Source organism: Rhincodon typus, chromosome 1 (genome assembly GCF_021869965.1).
Source record: "Rhincodon typus isolate 14 chromosome 1, sRhiTyp1.1, whole genome shotgun sequence".
NCBI lineage: Eukaryota > Metazoa > Chordata > Chondrichthyes > Orectolobiformes > Rhincodontidae > Rhincodon > Rhincodon typus.
In genome coordinates, this window is record NC_063332.1 from 129074986 (window position 1) to 129093662 (window position 18677).

Here is an 18677-nt window from a genome sequence, read left to right on the forward strand (position 1 = left end):
CCCCACCAGTGCAGCTATGACTACATGCAAGCTGGGCCACTAGACATAATTTGTCCCCAACATCTTCATTTTGGAGACCCCTGGATGGCCCTAGAGAGTCAGTCAGTATTTTGAAGTGACCTTTGCTTGGGACAATCACTCTTTCTCAACATAACAATATGCTATCCCGTATCATGAGCTCGTCTCTCCAGGCCCAAAAAAGAATTCAGTTCTAGTTGTGATGGCTATTTGGTTTCTGCCATCAGTACCATTCTACCAGTTTTGAAAGGACTGGATCTTTCTGCAGCCAAAATCTGTTATTGTCAGACGTGACTGGGAACGTGTCCAAAAGCATTAATATCATTACAGACACTTCCACTGCGGGAACCACTGGTAGTGTATCTGCTAATGTGACACAGCTCAATGTATTCACATTCACTACATTTCGTCCATAAAAGTATTGGTGGAACTTCGTGACTCCAACTATGTCCTCCAATCATGAGGAACATAATGTGCCAACACCTTAGAGGATGATAGCTAGGGCTTGTCTATGCAACCATTTCCAAGGCTGACCCTTCTTTAGGAGTTGATACAAAGGTGCTAGGATGGATGGATGCTAGGTTATGCATGAACTTTCCATAATTATTTACCAGACCAAGAAATGGCCAAAGCTCCTGGGCAGATGTAGAGGATGGGGCACCTTTGATCACCCTCACTTTTTATCTTCCAATGGGTGTAAACTGGTGTTGTCAACTATAACTGAAGTAGGCCACTTGGGGGGCCTGGAACACCTATTTTTCCCTTAGGTGTATGCCTGCCTTGGAAAAATGCCTTAGAATTATATCCAAGTTCTCTAAATGTTCCTTATTAGTTTTTGCTGTTATTAGGATGCCATCTAGGTAAATGGTGACCTGAGGTAGACCTTGTAAAGTATTTTCTATCATCTGCTGAAAAATTGAACAGGCTGAGAATACCCCAAATGGCAGTCTCATATTGGTACAGTCCCTTATGGGTATTAATTGTAGCTTAATTCTGGGAATCCTAGTCTAAATGCAATTGTAAGTAAGCATGGCTTATGTCCAGCTTCGTGAAGGACAGCCTCCCACCAGCTTTGCGTTTAAATCTTCCATCTGAGGGATTAGGTATTTATCCAGCTGTAAAAAACGGTTTATTGTTTGTTTAAAATCCCCACAGAGGCTAATTGACTTGAAGGGCTTCAAAAATCGGTACAGCTAGAGCTGCCCATCCACAAATCAGACTGGTTTGACAAATCCTTCACTTTCCAGCCTTCTGATTTTTGCCTCTATTTTTGCCCGTAAAGCAAATGGCATTGAGCAGGCCTTGCAGAATCACGGAATTGCTTCCTGGTCAACATGCAAGTTGGCCTTGGCTACTGAGTCTCTAGGCCTTCTTGGAAGAATTCCAGGTATTTAGTCAGGACTTCATTCAGGCAGTCACTTTCTAATTGAAAAGTGTTGAGCCAATCTTGGTGAATCTCTCACAACCAATTTCACCTCCTGAAGCTTGGGCCTGAGCCTTTTACTACAATCACTGGTAACTGAACCAGAATAAGAGACCAGAATCCCACTTGTATCTTTAATCTGCAAAGCTTTTCAGCCTAGCTGAGGTCTTGCACAAGGTTAAGGTCTGGAGTCCAGAGTGAATTTTATTAAAAACTGGCTCAGCAGATCACAAATTGCCATGCTGGTACTGACCTCCATTAGAAGGAGATGACCATTTAACCAGATGTTTATCTTGATTGATTCTGATTTTGATGTTGCTAAGCAACTTAATTGTTCCAAACCAGATGTAGGTGGACTTTCCAGGGTATGAACTCTCCTGGATACTGTCCTATGAGTTCTCTTGCTCATTTTGGGCCTAGTGGGACTCTCTCGCTGTCTCAACTCTGCAAAACTCAGCAGCAACAAGTCCAATTTTAACTGTTAGGTCAAGGCTTGGCTTTGTTTTGGGGTTTTGCTATGGGCTGACCTACAGCCCCTCTGATCTGGATATGTCTTGAGTGAGAGTGAGGCAATGCAATTCCCTGCACTGAAGTGGTGTTCCCCAAGCTCAGTCGGACTGATAAGGGTGTCCACTTTCATTGGAATGCCCCGTAACTCTCGTGTTCCACTTGCCACATTTTCCATTGATAAATCTAGTTTTAGTGCTCGTTTGAAGTCCAGTTGAACTTCAGCTAGTAGGCATTTTTGCATAGTTACATCATTATTCCCACATATCAGACAGTCTGTAAGCATCTCATTTAAGTGTTAAATGAAAGTTAGTTTTCTGCCAGTCTTCCTAATCTCGTCAAAAATTCTGATATGGATTCCCTCGGTTCTCCAATTGCTGAGTAAAAGCCATAGTGTCTCAGAATTAGAGGAGGCTTGTGGTCAGAATATTCCCTAACTATATCCATCAATTCTTGAAAGGTTTCGGTATGTGGTTCCTCAGGGAACGTTAGGCTGTGAATGACAGATAAAGCAGCTTCACAGGCTGTCAGAAGAATTACTCATTTTTTCATTTGCCAGGAAACAATAACAGGTTCTTTCCACATTCTCAGTCCAGTCCTCAATGGTAGGGTCAAACAAATCCAGCTTTCTTCAGGATCGTACTTTACTCTCATCGCCACAAAGAACTCTCCAGAGGTCAGTATCCTGCCACTAAGTTACCCGGTCCTTGACTTTGATACTGTCTCAATCAGAGTCAGGTACCAGAGTGTCTGTATCTCTGACACTCACCCTTTTTATACATGAGCCAAGGCTTCCTGATTGGATCAGTTTAACACCCTAATCAGGGGCCTCATATTCTGAGGTCCAACTGGCTCACCTCATTACAATCCCTGCAAAAGCATCGTTAAAAACAACTTCTATGTTCCTGCCGTCCCACAATAATGGAAATTCTAAAGCACACTGCTCCATCTTTCTGATATCTTGTTTGCTCAAATAATATTTTCCACTGTAGGATTTTTCACAGTTGTACTCAAATCAAATACTTCAAAACTAGCATCTGGTTTTGTTTGGGTGCCTAGCCAATTCACTTGTCTAGTTAGACCTCGCAATTCCTCAATTTTCTTTTTGGAAGCTGCTGCATCTTTCTGTGAGGCTCTACTTTGACAAACAGCAATTGGACTACCACTTGCACAAATAAGATTGCTGATGCAATGTGATTGTTGATCCATTGTACTTAATTTCCCATCCAATGTATGTAGAAGGCCCAGAAACTTGATTTTCAATTTTGAATTCTTTAAGCCCATTTATAACAATACTCCTAAATTCACTGCTCCTAACCCACAGAAAAAAAAATCTATATGCATCATAAAGTTGCGTAAGCTGCCAATCATGATGCCAGTAAAATATCGCAGGATCTGCTTTTAACTGAAGACATGCTAATTTTAATAGAGCATACCTGGCTAAGAAATACCAAACTCTAGCAGTATCATTGAGGACACATGCACACTTTTATTTAACTTTGTGTGTCCCCACTGTATTTAGTGCCTCTTTCTCCGGACAAAGAAACATTTTTTTTCTTGATGATCCTTGAGCCAAAATACAGCTTTAATATCAATTGATCTACATTCCTACGCATTTAGTCCCAACAAAGCCAAGGATGTTTGTGATTTTTTTTCCTGCAGTTGGTGAATCTACTCCTATTTCTCCGCGCCCCGCCCCCAACCGTTAGTCTGACATGTTAACTATGCTTTTTCTTTCCAGACGCTGCCAGACCTACTGAGTTGCTCCAGCAATTTCTGTTTTTGTTTGCATTTCTTGTATTTGGCATCTTGTACTAACTTGACTTCTGTTTTGTTTGTGGTCACCAAGACTTTGCTATCACATGGGCTTCTGCTCCAGGTGGTATTCTTGGTCTGTTCTACATTTCTAGTCTTTGTTAAATTATGCCTTCTAATTTGTCCTCTATTCTTTCTGAACTGTAATTGTTTGACCTCTCCCCTCTTATTGATAGGATTCCTTTCAATTGTCTGTACTCTGTTTCTTGGGAAACATTCACTCCTGGTCTCTCTGGTTAAATTTACACTGTGTTTGTTTGCCTTCTGTCTGCGGTAGCAGAATTTCCTGCCCTTGATCCTTTGTATATTGATCAAGCTTTCATATTTTCCAGTGGCCTTCTCTATTCTATTTCTAGTTGTCTCAATTCTCCACTCACTAAACCCTTTTGGTAAATATTAAACTTTAGTACTTTTGAAGGATGTGTTTTGAGACATATGGCCTATATTGATGATCAGAACTGATCTGTCCATTTGTGTAAAGACCATGGATGGAATCTTGGAGGTCTGAGTAACATGGGCTATGGTGGGATTCATAGCAGAATCAGATGGAAAGTCCGGTGGGGCACTCTCCACATCAGGAGCATCTTGCCCCGTCTCTTTTATGCTTTCTAGATAAATGTTAGGTTATCCACTTTGGTAGCAAAAACAGGAAGGTAGGTTTAATTTGAATGGCAATAGACTGGAAAATGGGAAGGTATACCAGCAATGGCAGATTCAGCAGGCAGTGAAGAAGGAAAATGGTATATTAGCTTTTATAGGAGAAGATTCCAATATAGGAGCAAGGACATCTTGCTGCAAATGTACAGGACTTTGTTGAGACTATATCTGGAGTATTGTGTGCTGTCTTGGTCTCCTTATCTGCAGAAGGGTACGCAGGCTATGGTGGGAGTGTAACAAATGTTTGCCATTGATTACTGAGATCACAGGACTGACGTATGAAGAGAGAGTGGATCAGTTTGGACTATATTCATTGCCATTTAGAATAATGAGGACAGGCTGTGGAATCTTATAAAAACCTATAAATTTCTAACAGGACTAGGTAGGGTAAAAACATGAAGGATCTTCCCGATGACTGGGGAGTCCAAAACCAGGGGCCATGGTCCAAGGATAATGGGTAGGCCATTTAGGACTGTGAGAAATTTCTTCCCCTAGAAAGTGGTGAGCCTGTGGAATTCGCTGCCACAGAAAGCAGTTGAGGCCAAAACATTGAATGTTTTCAAGAAAAAGTTAGATATAGTTCTTAGGGCTACAGTGACCAGATGGCATGGGGAGAAAGCTGGAACAGAATACTGAGATGGATGATCAGCCACGATCGTATTGTGTGGTGAACCACGGTCAAAGGGCCAAATGGTCTACTCCTGTTCTTCTTTTCTACATTTTAATAAATATGACAAGTTGCTCAGTGTGCTTCAGTAAATTGCTAATTCTTGCTTGCCAGAAGCCTTGTTAACAACCTAACTTGCCTGTTATTTTTCCAAATGCACCAAACAAGAAAACACCCATGGAAATTAGAGGGGATACCTGGAGAATTCAGCTCACTATTTTCACTGAATGACCTCCATGTTGGAGACTGGTCACTAAAATTCCAGGTCCATGGACACCAGCCATACCCATTCAAAGACCATGGTTTTGCATCCAATATGTGTCAGCCTCTAAGAACCCTTGAGGCACATTTTCCATGTACATGATGATGCCTTTGCACTTCAAGGCTGCACTGGCAATTAGCAATGAAAGATTGCAGCAAAGACACTTTGCAACCAGGCATATGCACCCAGTTCATGGACTGGACCAGGCCGTATTTCCGGTCTCTAGTTTGCTATCATTGTGTTCATTCACTTTGACTGTAGCTGGACGCTCACATCATCCCTGCCTTGCATTGTCTTTCCTTGCCTTTTTTGCATTTTACTCCTTCAGCCAGATAGACAAGGCTCACATTACTTTTGTCTTGCTTTGGCATTTAGCACAAGCACACAGACAGGAAAGTTGTCATGGTTATCAGCAAGCCTCAATCAACACAAAAGGGATAGCCTTCGCTAAGTGGATGCTGGCGTAATAAGTCAAGGGTGACATCTGATGCATATCCATCAGGGATGAACACAGTTAGCCACTTGGGGTGGTCAAAATCAGGATACTCTCCACATAAGGGTTGAGGAGCCTAATGTCGAGTAGCCCACCCATACATCTTTCGACTTTCTATGCGATAAGGTATTGTTTCTCCCCTGAAATGGGAGCGAGAAAGCAATTCATATTAAGGGAAATGAAAGTGAGTGACAGCAGGTGGGGAGGTCTTCCAAGTGAGTGAATAAGCAGCAAAGATGGTATACAGGGTTGGGATGGGTGCAGTGAGTGAAGGAAAATATGGGCAATAGTGGGAGCAGTAGAGCATGAGGTTGGTGGGAGGTGGGTTTACTAGCAGAGATAGAATGAATGTGAAGTATCGGAGAGAACATGGTGGGACTTAGGTTTGCAAGTGGAGAATGTCATCTGCATCTTGATGTGCTGTGCATCCCTCTCAATGACTGCTTTAACCTTGGTATCACTGTCAGACTAGGCTGACATGTTCTGGTTTTGTCACCTAGTCTGCTGGTCTTGGAGGTCCTGCTGCTCTGCATGTGCACCACCACGTTCAACAGAACCTTTTAGACCCCTGTTTGCAAAAGGGTCAATGATTTCTCCCTCCCTGCCTTGAAGAGAGCAAATATCAGAAACGATGCAGGACAGTTCTACATTGACTGCACTTGTCCAGGTGTACAACATGCTTTTAAGCCGAATTCTGGTAAAGGGTCACTGGAATCAAAATGTTAGATATTTTTCAACAGATGCTGCTAGAACGGTGTTTCTTCAGCACTCTGATTTTGTTTCAGATTTCCAGCATCCTCAGTTCTTTGTGTTTACGCTATCTAGTTTAACTGTAATGACCTGCCTTTCCTTCTCTTCTCACATTCTATTACCTGACTCTCCCTCTGTCACCTCTGTGGCTGTTGGTCACTCTCCTTCGCCTTGCCCCTGTCGGCCACTGTAAATCATTCCTCTTCCGGACCCTCTAGTTCACAGCCTCAGCTACTCCTTGACTTTCCCTCTTGAGGCCAACCCTCTGGTTCATGGCCTTACATGCTACCTAACCATCCCAACTGTTGTATACCTTTTACACTGTACCTGCTGCTTCTCGCTTCTTCCACTCACTGTTTCCCTTTCCAAAACCATCTCTGTACACTTTGGAGATGGGCAGCGAGAAACATAAAGAGCAACTTTGGCATGTGAGAGGTTAGCCACAAACCGGAAAGCACAGCCCCACGTTAAACAGATGTGAACAGGCTTTGAAAATAAAACTTCCCATGCTAATTGTGAGAATGCACCCCGTTAACTGGTGCTAAAACAGAACCACTTATTTGAAACTTGCTATATTCCTTGTCTCTTTGCACCTCTTATTTACTTCTTTCGCTTGTCTGTATGTCTTATATTCAGTCTGGTTTTCCCCTTGTAATAATGTACTAACATCGATTATAGTCAATCTTTTTGCTTTATTTTCTCTTACTTTAAAACTCCGTCACTAAGGGAGCTGTGGCTTTCGTTGTTGTCCCTTCCCAGTTATGGCGAAATACCTTGTCAGTAGCCAAAACACGCATTACAATAATCCAAGCTATCTTGCCTGAAATATGAAGAAATCATTTACTCTTATACAAAACCGACAAATCAAACAGAGTTGTATTTTTGAGATATATAAATTCTGAATTTGTTTACAGTTAAATATATGGGCTTAGGTGGAACCAGAATCCCAGCTGAGAAGCAGGTCAGTTCCTGCACTTTCTGATACTGACCTGCTACCTCCGAGCCAGGGCTCCCTCCCTTATTTATGGGCTATCTATGACCAAAAGTCTTCCAGACTTTGTCCTTCAAGATTAAGTCCCAAAGAGAGATTTCATTTTAATTTGTACCAGATTTTTGAGTTTGGAAAGTTATAATGCCTCTTTCCTGCAGCCTTTGGAGTAGAGCTTCTTTGCAGCCTATCCTGATCAGCCAGACCTCAGTTGACCTTAAAGTGGCTATGGACAGCTGTATATTATAGAAATAAAATTGAATGGAACAGCTGCCCTCTGGTGTAAGACATACTGAAGTATAATACTTGCAAGTTTGATATCTGGTTGAAACTTTGCCCAGCGGCTTTGTGTGAGACTCACTTAGTCAGTCTTGCCTAATAAACATCACCCTTCCTCTCAAGTTGAACAATCAAGTTTAAATATTTTGTGTACTTGTGATTGCAACTTCCTATATGGCTTTGCAATATATCTGGGAAAGTTGAATCTGTGTACATGATTGCTAGAAATCATCAAGTTTCTGAAACCTTTTAATCGCGAAGTTATTCATTTACTCTCATCTATCATGTCGCATAAAATATAAGCTTGTGTTTTAGGTTTTCATAGATTAGTTTTGTGTGGTTTGCAGTTCTCCTTGCTAGATAATGCATCGATTTTTATGGATAAATGTTCTCCGAATAGTTGTGACTCAATCTTGTTTTCTGTTAACCCCAGATGTATAAGTAACACAGCAAGGTTGCTGCTGCTTGTAAATCTTCTTGATATTACATTTAGTCATGTAACCTTTGCCTCCAGTATGTCCATCATACTCTATTTACTGCCAAATTTGTTTAGACCTACAGATAGCCATGAGGCAAATGATCAATTAATCAATCTTTGAAGGAGTTGAGGCAGCACTGGTTGCTTTGATCAACTTAAATCTTTCAGTGTATTTGCTGTTTAGTTGAATCTTAGTTGATGTGTTTAAATGTCAAGAGTTTATACGTTATTGTTTTCTTTCTGTTCTGTTGTATATGGTATAAAGTTGCTTTCAAAGAACCAACAACTGATTCATGTCAAAATTAAACATTTGGTAACAAGCAAACAGGGCCATAGAAAAAGGGAATTCCTCTGCTTCCATTGCACCACATCTTTCCCAATTTATCACCATTCAAATCCTAATCTGCTTTCCTGTTTTTGCTACCAAAGTGGATAACCTCTCGTTTATCCATATTGTATTTCATCTGTTGTGCATTTGCCCACTAGCCTAATTTGTCCAAATCACTTTGAAATATCTCTGTTCTCCTCACAGCTCACCCTCCCATTCGGCTTTGTGTCATATGCAAAATTTGGAGATATAGCATTTAGTTCCCATACCTATCTCATTAACGTACATTGTGAACGGCTGGGACCCAAGCACTGCGATCCCTGTGGTACCTGGCTAGTCACTGGCTGCCATTAAGAAAAAGACCCATTCATTCCTATTCTATTTCTTGTCTGCCAGCCAGTTCTTTCTATCATGTAACACTACCCTCAATCCCAAAATCTTTAACTTTAAATTCTAATCTGTTATGTGGGATCTTACCAAATGCCTTCTGAAAGTCTAAGTAAACCACACTCAGTGGCTCCCCCTAATCATCTCTACTGATTGCATCCTTAAAAAAATTCCAGCGGATTTGTCGAGTATGATTTTGCTTTTGAAAATCTGTGACCCTGTCCGATCCTGTCTCTGTTTTCAGTGCTCTGCTATTAAATATTTTGGAATGAACTCTAGCATTTTCCCAGCTATTGATATCAGGCTAACGGTCTATCATTCTCTGTATTCTGTCTAGCTCTTTTTGAAACATTGGGATTACAGTAACTATCTTCCAAGTCATAGGAACTGTTCCAGAGCCTTTAGAATCTTGAAAGATGACTACCAATGCATCCAGAGTTTCTAGGACCACTTCCTCAAGTGCTCTGTGATATAGATTACTGAGTCCTACGGTATTTATTGGCCTTCAATTCCATCAATATCCTCAACACTATTTCCCTCTTTACACTAGTTTCTTCGGTTCGTCCCCCTCGATAGACCTGATCTTCCTCCTCTTGTAAAGACAGAAGCAAAGTATGTACTTAATTAGTTTGCCATCTCTGTTCCTCATTATAACTTCCACCATTTCTGATTGTAAGGACCTGCATTTGTCTTGATGAATCTTAATGGGTCGTTTACAATTAGTTTGTATGTTACCTGCAATCTTATTCTTCTCTATTTTCCCTTCTTAATCAATCCCTTTATCTTCCTTTGCTGAAATGTAAACTGCTCCCAATCCTCAGTGTTTGCTATTATTTTGGCCATTTGTATACCCTTTCCTTGGATCGAATCCTGCCTATTGTTAGTTATGGTCCAGCCACCTTTTCTATTTTATTTTTCCAGACATAAATGAACAATTAATGCAGTTAATCTGTGTGTTCTTTAAATGTTTGCTACTGCTTGTCCATTATTGGCCCTTTAATTAACATTCTCCAATTTATTATAGCCAGCTCACTGCCCATACCATTGTAGTTTCCTTTATTTCAATTCAGGACCCTAGTCTCAGAATCTACTGCGTCATTTTGCATCTTGATGAAGAATTCTATCATATTATGGCTGCTCTTCCCCAAGGGATCTTACACAGCTCAATTTGCCAATTATTGCTTTTTCATTACACCATACCAAGTCTAGGACTGCCTAACCTTGTTTCGGTTCCTCAGCGTATTGATCCAGAAAACCATCTGTACACAATCCAGAATTCCTCCTCTACAATATGGTTACTGATTTGATTTGACTAATTTATATACAGGTTAAAGTCACCCACATTTTCAGCGACACCTTTATTCCTTGCATCTCTAATTTCCTGTTCAGTGCCTTCCCTGACGTTACCACTGCAGTTTGGGTGTCTGTAATCAACTCCTACTTTACAACCAATTTATTTCTTGTATAGTCATACTTGTAGTGTAGGGAAATAGCATGCAATAGTTTTATAAAGGAAAGTTGATCTTTCTTTTGAGGTGAAAAGTACCTGTACAGTAATTGAAGTCTTCTCATAAGAAGCATAAGAACATGATTGTGCAAACACTGAGATCATCATAAAAAAGCAGAGTGGATGCCTGAACTGTCCAATTTTTTTTACAGCTGCTTATAATTCCCTGAGGAATTCTGTATGTGGCTTGTAATGGTCACATAACAGTGTTTCTGCTGCAATCCCCACTTCTATCGATAAATTGTGCATTTTTACACTGCACATATTTTGCACAACTGGCATTCTTTTTAAATTATCCTTCTGTAACTCTGAACACCATTATTTAACATCCTGCACTGGAGTTATTTCCTTTCTGGTTACAATAACTGGTTCAGAAAGAGCTGGTGCATTGATAAATATTTCATACAGCACACAAATGAGGTTTTAGTTGTGATAAGATAACCTGTCAAATGCTTCATGTGGTGAAATGCATGCTGGGTATGCTCTTGGTCAGGTACACACTGAGTGAGATGCAGTAACTGTTAAAAGGCAAACACTGGTTATTTCTCTGCTGATCTAGATGTTTTTTCTAAGGGTTTAGATGTGGCAATCACCTTCCCAGTGAGGAGTTTGCAAAGATTGGGAAAAAGAAATCTAATATGTCTTTTCCACAGTGAGCGAAGGAGGATTGTAAGAGTCCAAGTACCTACTGGGAAGGGTAGTTGGGCTGATTAGTCTTTGTTATTGATTGGAATGTGCAGGTAACCTCTCAGTTAAAATTATCTCCCTGTAGAATGCTGATCTTGCATTGGTTGTAAAGTGTGTTCATTCATGTTATTTATTGAATCTGAAGTTCTCTGTGATTGAGTGGTTATTTGTTTATTGTTGTTCTGTACGTCTTTATAAATATATTTAATAAATACCTTGGTTAATAACAGATTCTGTTGTGTCTCATTTACAATTTGTATTGAACACTCTTCACTAAAGCCAGAATTCATTATCTGGGTTTTTTTTTAAACATTTGAAAGGAAATGTTTTTAGTATCAGGTTATTTGCAAATAATTTTAGAAATGCTAGAGGAGCATTTTGAGAGATCACGTAATGACAATAGAGTTGTTGGAATAAAAAACAGTCTTCTGTTATCCAGTCAATGTATCTAATCCTCAGTGCCACTCAAACAATGTAAATAGATGTAAAGCTCCTTGTATTGATAGTTTATGTAGATTAAACTCTAAAACATTTAACTACAGTAATAAATGTCTTATTCAAAGAAAGGTAGATATAGTAGAACAACCAGTAATATTCTGTTTTTATCTAGAAATCAAAAACAAAAACGTGAATTTTGCCAGGTGAGTCGTCATAGATCTTTGTGCAAATTTTCACCATTTTACTGTCAAAAGCATGATCCATTTGTGTGCAATAAACAAAACCATTCCAAGTGTATTGATGAGGTAAAAAATAAGCACTTGCGAGTGTTTAGTTTTTGTTTCCGTGCTAAAGCTAATTTGAAAATACAAAGACTATCTTGATTTGTTTTTGTGTTGAAACTGTGCAGATTGAGTAGAATATTTGACATCTAACAATTTAGGTATTTTGTGTTTACTGACCAAGATCTCAAACTTTGTGTTTTGTAAGGTTATCCTCTTCAAGCATTTCTTTTAACAAAAAATCTTCAAGGAATATTGCTGATACTTGTGGAAGTTTTCTTAGAAAATTACCCCACACTCGCTTTAGCATTTGTCATAGAAGTAAATGATTAATTAGTTATTATCAAGATTCAGTCATGACCATGTGGTATTTAAGGATACAATTGTTGATATAGTTTATTAATATATTTGAGGTTATTCATTTTCTTCAACCTTTTGCTGATTAGATGTCTTCCTTTACACAATGCAACTTGCACAAAATGCTGGGCAGCAGAATGATTATAAACCGGAAACTTGAGGAATATTGAAAAGGGGAAAAATTTAATTTCAGAATCTAATAGCCTAGTTTTCTTTTTATATAACAAGGTTGCTGTGATGAATCATTCATTTTTCACACTGACCAGTTAAATTGAACATTTATCATGTGCAGACCTAGTTACCAATATTACATGGGACCCATCCCTGTTTGGATCACAATGTGTTTTCAGGCTGCCTTCACCTCTCATTGTTACTATTTCATAACTAGCAAATTTGGAAGGTAGTTTATGAATAAATTCTATGCTCTCTGCAAATCTGTAAACCACAAACTGGCAAATCGGATATAGCTACTTTTTCCCCTTGGGACAGTCCATATTCTAATGCATAACTTATTCTGTACAGTTTTAATGTGTTTTTCTTATTTGAAAGACAATTGGTTAGTTTCTGAATCTGCGCTAAAATATTTTCACAGATTGGAGCTTCTGTGGCATGGAAGTTCAATAATATAATTATAACTTGTATCTACCTAGCAAATGTATAATTTACTTAGAGAATGTAGGAAAGCTGATCTTTATATTAACCCATAATTGGAAGACAAGACAAATGTTGAATATGGCTTTGTGAAGCTGATATTTAGTTGCATTTGATTGGGGTAAATATGGTAAGCTTTGAATCCTTTACCAGGTCCTTTACTCAACATTCAGATAAATTAATTATTAATGTAATTGAAAATTATGCTGTGTCGCAGATGTTGACACTTCCATTCTCAAGTCATGGAGATGGCTTTCTATCGATACGTAGAATTATTGAAAGGAAACTTTACAATTTGTTTCGTGCAAGAGAGGTTTCAATTTAGAAGATGCCTTAGAAAACAGAAACTGAATTGTTGCCTGATCAGATGTTATAAGTTTTTATTTTCCATAGTTGGGGTCATACTAAAATGCATTCACTTTGAAATGGAATTACATCTTTCCATTGAAGTATAGAATCAAAACAATTCACCACTTGTCATTTACACACAACGATATTGTAGAAATGGTATTGTGAATTGTAAGCAGAATGTAATTTTTTCCATTACTGTCATTTATTGTGAAGTGTCAATTAATGCAAGTTCTTTGAAGTAGACGTTGTCATGAATTTATTTATGAAAACAGTTATTTAGCAAGTAGGATGGAAGATCTATTATCTGTACTTCAACTATCTGGATTCCCTGAATTTGGCAAGATTTTCTCTTTACCAAGTCTTTGCAAAACTCTCAAATTTTCTATTGTGTTGCATGTTGCCTATGAAAAGGATTGTTATTTCAATTGTGTTTGCCTTGGTGTGTCTGATTAGTCCGTTATTGGTTGATTGAATTTGAGGATCATAAATAACCACAAACATACTTCATCAAATAATCCAAACAAAATTTGCATACTAGTCCCATATTGTAGTATGTAAAGATATTGTTTAGTTCTAAATTATATTGACTTAAGACTGGTGGATATCTTGGCCTAGAAACTTGTACAAGTGCAACACTGTACTGTATCTTCTAATTTAACTTTAACTCTTCTGTTCTTAGGTTACAGCAACTTCTACACCATCAGCCAATCTAGTAAAGGTTCGGGAAGTTGCAAGCTGGCTGTTGGAAATGAACCAAGAATTTCTGTCTGGGGGCAGCAAGAGGCGTCGAACTGGAGGATCCCTCAGAGGTAATCCCTCATTGAGTTATGGGGAGGAGGAAATGAACAGAGTTGTGGAAGAGCAAGAGGGTCATTGTGCAAGGTTTGCTGATGGCGGTGGAGCTGAGGCAAGCAGCAGCAATAGTGACGAGGCCCAAGTTGCTAAAGCAGAGGAAGAAGAAAACAACAACCAAATCACAGTAGAGGCCAGGGAAGAAAGCAAAGAGGAGGAACAAGAAGATGGTGAAGAGGAAATGGACCAAGACAGTGATGATTTTGAACAATCTGATGATAGTAGAGAAGACGATAGCACAAATGGAAATGATGTAACCGATCAGAATTATAATATTGATGTTGCCATCGAACAACCACTGCCTTTGTTAACTAAGAATCAGGTAAGTGAGAATTTGTTATTGATTGTAAAAGCTGAACTGAACTCGCATCAAATGCCTTACAATTAGTTATATTTATTGTATAATGCAATTTTTAAAAATTGGTTATGACTCAATCTTGTAAGCACGTGTAGTAGTAGAATAGCAATTATATATTGAGGAAGTAAGGATCATCTTAGTAATATTATGTTTAGGTCCAGGGCTCACTACCTTTTTAAGTTGAGAAGCTTTTTAAAAAGGAAACGCTTAAAGTAAAAACTCTTGGGAGGATGAAATGGGGAAAATTAAAGGATAAAGACATAAACCTACCTAAAGGGAAAAGGTTGTTTTTGAGAATCACTAAAATGTAATGCAATTATTTTAAACTGTGAAAAGTCACTTGCCGTAACTTATTTCGAATGCTCATAAGCGTGGCCACAGGTATGATTGCATTTCGTGTAATTTCAATTGTGGATATAGGCAGACAAATAATTTTGTTTCATAGTTGAATCTTGATGCTAGTCAAATTTTAAAGTTGCCTTTGGCTTGATTGGTGTTTTCCTGGGCAATCTTAATTCCACATTATCTTTCACTTCCTGGTAGATCTGTTTAGGCAATGGTTTCAGGTTTTGCCAACTAATTGCAGTGAAGTCTGAACATGTTGAATTTTAAAATTTTGTATTCATTAAGATGCCATTGCAGTTAAACCAGATCTTGGATTAATTAATTAACACACTGATGGCATGACCTGTCAAAAGTTTTCCTTTAGTTTCTGGGCTGGATTGAATTGGACATGTGGGTAAGAAAGCACGTGTCCTCTAAAATGCTGTTGAATTTTTCTGTTTCAAAACGCTATTGTAATATAGCCCAATTGGAGGAGAAACATTGATGACTAACTGTTATCACATCATTACAAATTGGTAATATGAACACCGTTAAATGGGAGCTGCAATTAAGACTTTGGAGTTGCAGGTTGCCGATCCTTGGTTTAGGTGTAAAAATATTAAGAGAAGTCTGTGTTTGTTTATTAGGTACTATTTAAAGTAATTTCCTATTGACCTGTTTTTCTTTTTTTTTGCCTTATAATGTATTTGCTGTGAAATGGTGAACTGGTTTTGCACAAAACTTTGGATACTTGCAACATTTTGGGTGCAAATGGTTTCCTATTTCTCCTTTCTGTCATTTGATGCATTGCATTACTGGAAAATTCTGGATTAAATCTTAGATTGTAAGAATTATCAAAATATTGCACAATATTCTCAATTGACTAAAAGTTTAATCTTGAATTCTGCTTGAAAGAATGAAAACTAAAAATAGAAAATGATTTTGAAATATTCATAGTAAGTATTCTGTTAAGGTCATTAAATATAGCTCAAGTTATCTGACATCTGACAAATGCTTTTGTTTTGTATGGTAGAGTCTAATAACCATGTTTTAATATAGGATTTGTCGTAGAAATATAGTACATCTCATTATTTTGCTTAATTGTCCAAGGAATCCTGAGCATATAATTGTGCCAAAAAGTGCCAAATCTTTATTTTTAAACTGATAGTCCATATCAGTAAATCATTTAACTTTATCCACTCCTTCACAAATAATCCCACTTCATGTTCAGTAACTTCCTTCAAATTGCGTACTTGGAGTATAATGGCTAAGCCACTACTACTTTGAACCCAAAAGCCTGAAGAGTTAATGAGAGTCTTATTTCTTTCGATTTTCACTTTCTATTTCCCTTGTATCTAAACAATAACTTCTTTTCCTCTTTGTTTTCATAGCACCAGCACTAGTTGTCATTAATTATTTAAAATTCTTGACTTGCTATCTGTTGCAATTTCAAGTGGAATTCCCAGATCTTGTCCATTGTTAAATCCAAAAACCTATCTTTGCCTTTCATCCTAACAGTCTTCAGAAAATTCCAACTTTTCCATAAACAAAGACAAGTTGCTGGAAAAGCTCGAGAGGTGTGGGGCAGCTGTGATTTATTTTTATTTTTCATATCCATTTTAATTCAAATTTTAAACATTACTCTCAAAATTTTAATGTATTTATTTGATTGTTAAGGATGAAACAAATGTTAGAAAAACAATTTAACTGAGTGCTGACCCTTTTGAATATATGGACTTTAACATCTGTATTTGTGGTGCAGCTTTACATGCCTAAATTGTTTTTGTTACTGTTGTCTTTGTTTCTTTAAAGGTTTGGCTTTTCCTTTTATAACCTACAAATCCATTGTACAACACTGAACTCTTCCACTTGCCTAATGTATTGAAGTGAACGCTCATGATACTGAACACTTTCTCTGCTGCATAAATTTCTTTCACAATCTTACAATTGTACAACATTTTACCTCACATTAGCCTATCTTCCTTCCTCCTGCAATCTTTGTAGTTTATAATCCAAGCCTGACATACAATCGTAACATCATGCTTTATACCTTACATCTGTTTTGTGAACCTTAGCCCCTTTGGTGCCACTTTTCAAAGTAAGGCAGTAAACCTTGCTTTAATACCTATCCAATATATTTCATTGAGGAGGGTGAAATTTAGTATTACATTCAGGGATAGAATATTTACATCAGAAGTAGACAAAAAAGTGGTGGTGTAGGTCTGTGCACAGTGACAAGATGAGAATGGGATAGCTAAATAACCAAACGTGAATACTGTTATAATCCCAACTGATGGTACTATTGGACAAGTCAGACTGCAAAAGTCTGTGTTGAATGATTTCTGTTTTTGTTGTTTATTAACTTGGTGGGTATTCATTGAAACCTATTCACACGTTTTTCTTTGACAACGATACAGGTTTTTGTATCACGAAAGGATAAAAATACAAACCAAGCTATCTAAGTATAGAAGACAGTTAGAATGACCTTAACACACACAGCGAAACAAAATTTCATCCTATTTCTTTACACTGTTTTGTTACAGAAACTCAAGTTTAGAGAAATTTCATCCCTACCTCTACTCTAAGTTCTGCTTAACTGACTTCTTACAAGTTCTTTTCTATGGACTGTGGAGACAGTTTGAGTCTTTACCAAGTCTGCTGACATAAATTGCCCTCACACTCTTCCTGACAAATGAATCTAGTATTATTCTGAAAGGACACTTTCTTTAAAAGAAAACCTTTCACAAGAGGTAACCAACACCTATCTGTTTTGTTTTAAATTCAAGTTCCAAAAATAGTGAGAGTACATATTATTACATCTTACCTCACAATACAAATCCTGCAGGAAGAAAATGGCTTATTAGGATAAATACAATAAATATAATATATTCACATAAAATGGTGATCAGAGGCCATGGAATACTTGAACAAAGCACACTTGTTGAAGGTAAGCATAGTAATTTTTAAAAAAAACTTCAGTATTTGGGCAGCAAGAGTACCGACAGAGATGAATTAATACATTAAACCTGAAAATAGGCTTTAAATTTTGAACGGACACTGTAGTAAATATTTAAATGACCCTTTCCTCTAAATATTATCCCAGGGTCAACATGAATAGAACACTCCAGCAAAAAGATTGTAAGTAGAGATAAACAAGGTGTAGAGCTGGATGAACACAGCAGGCCAAGCAGCATCAGAGGAGCAGGAAGGCTGATGTTTCGGGCCTAGACCCTTCTTCAGAAATGGGGGAAGGGAAGGGGGATCTGAAATAAATAGGGAGAGGGGGTGAGGCGGATAGAAGATGGATAAAGGAGGAGATAGGTGGAGAGGAGACAGACAGGTCAAAGAGGCGGGGATGGAGCCAGTAAAGGTGAGTGTAGGTGGGGAGTTAGGGAGGAGATAGGTCAGTCCAGGGAGGATGGACAGGTCAAGGGGGCAGGATGAGGTTAGTAGGTAGGAGATGGGGGTGGGGGGAGGAGATAGGTGGGAGGAAGGACAGGTTCAGGAGGCGGGGACAAGCTGGGCTGGTTTTGGGATGCGGTAGGGGGAGGGGAGATTTTGAAACTTGTGAAGTCCACATCGATACCATTGGGCTGCAGGGTTCCCAAGCGGAATATGAGCTGATGTTCCTGCAACCTTCGGGTGGCATCGCTGTGGCACTGCAGGAGGCCCAGGATGGACATGTTGTCTGCAGAATGGGAGGGGGAGTTGAAATGGTTCACGACTGGGAGCAGTTGTTTAGTGCAAACCGAGCGTAGGTGTTCTGCAAAGCGGTTTCCCCGATGTAGAGGAGGCCACAACGGGAACAGCGGATACAGT

The 18677-nt window shown here is 38.6% G+C and overlaps 1 protein-coding gene across 4 annotated transcripts in view; it reads left to right on the forward strand.

Moving 5' to 3' along the window:
• Positions 1–18677, forward strand: part of fbxw7 (F-box and WD repeat domain containing 7) — a 360356-nt gene that overhangs the window by 156777 nt on the left and 184902 nt on the right. For all 4 annotated transcript variants that reach the window (XM_048600812.1, XM_048600827.1, XM_048600817.1 and 1 more), the window contains one exon: positions 14004–14498. In XM_048600812.1, the coding sequence (XP_048456769.1) occupies positions 14073–14498 (426 nt within the window). In that variant the 5' untranslated portion in view covers positions 14004–14072. The remainder of the gene's footprint in view (positions 1–14003; positions 14499–18677) is intronic.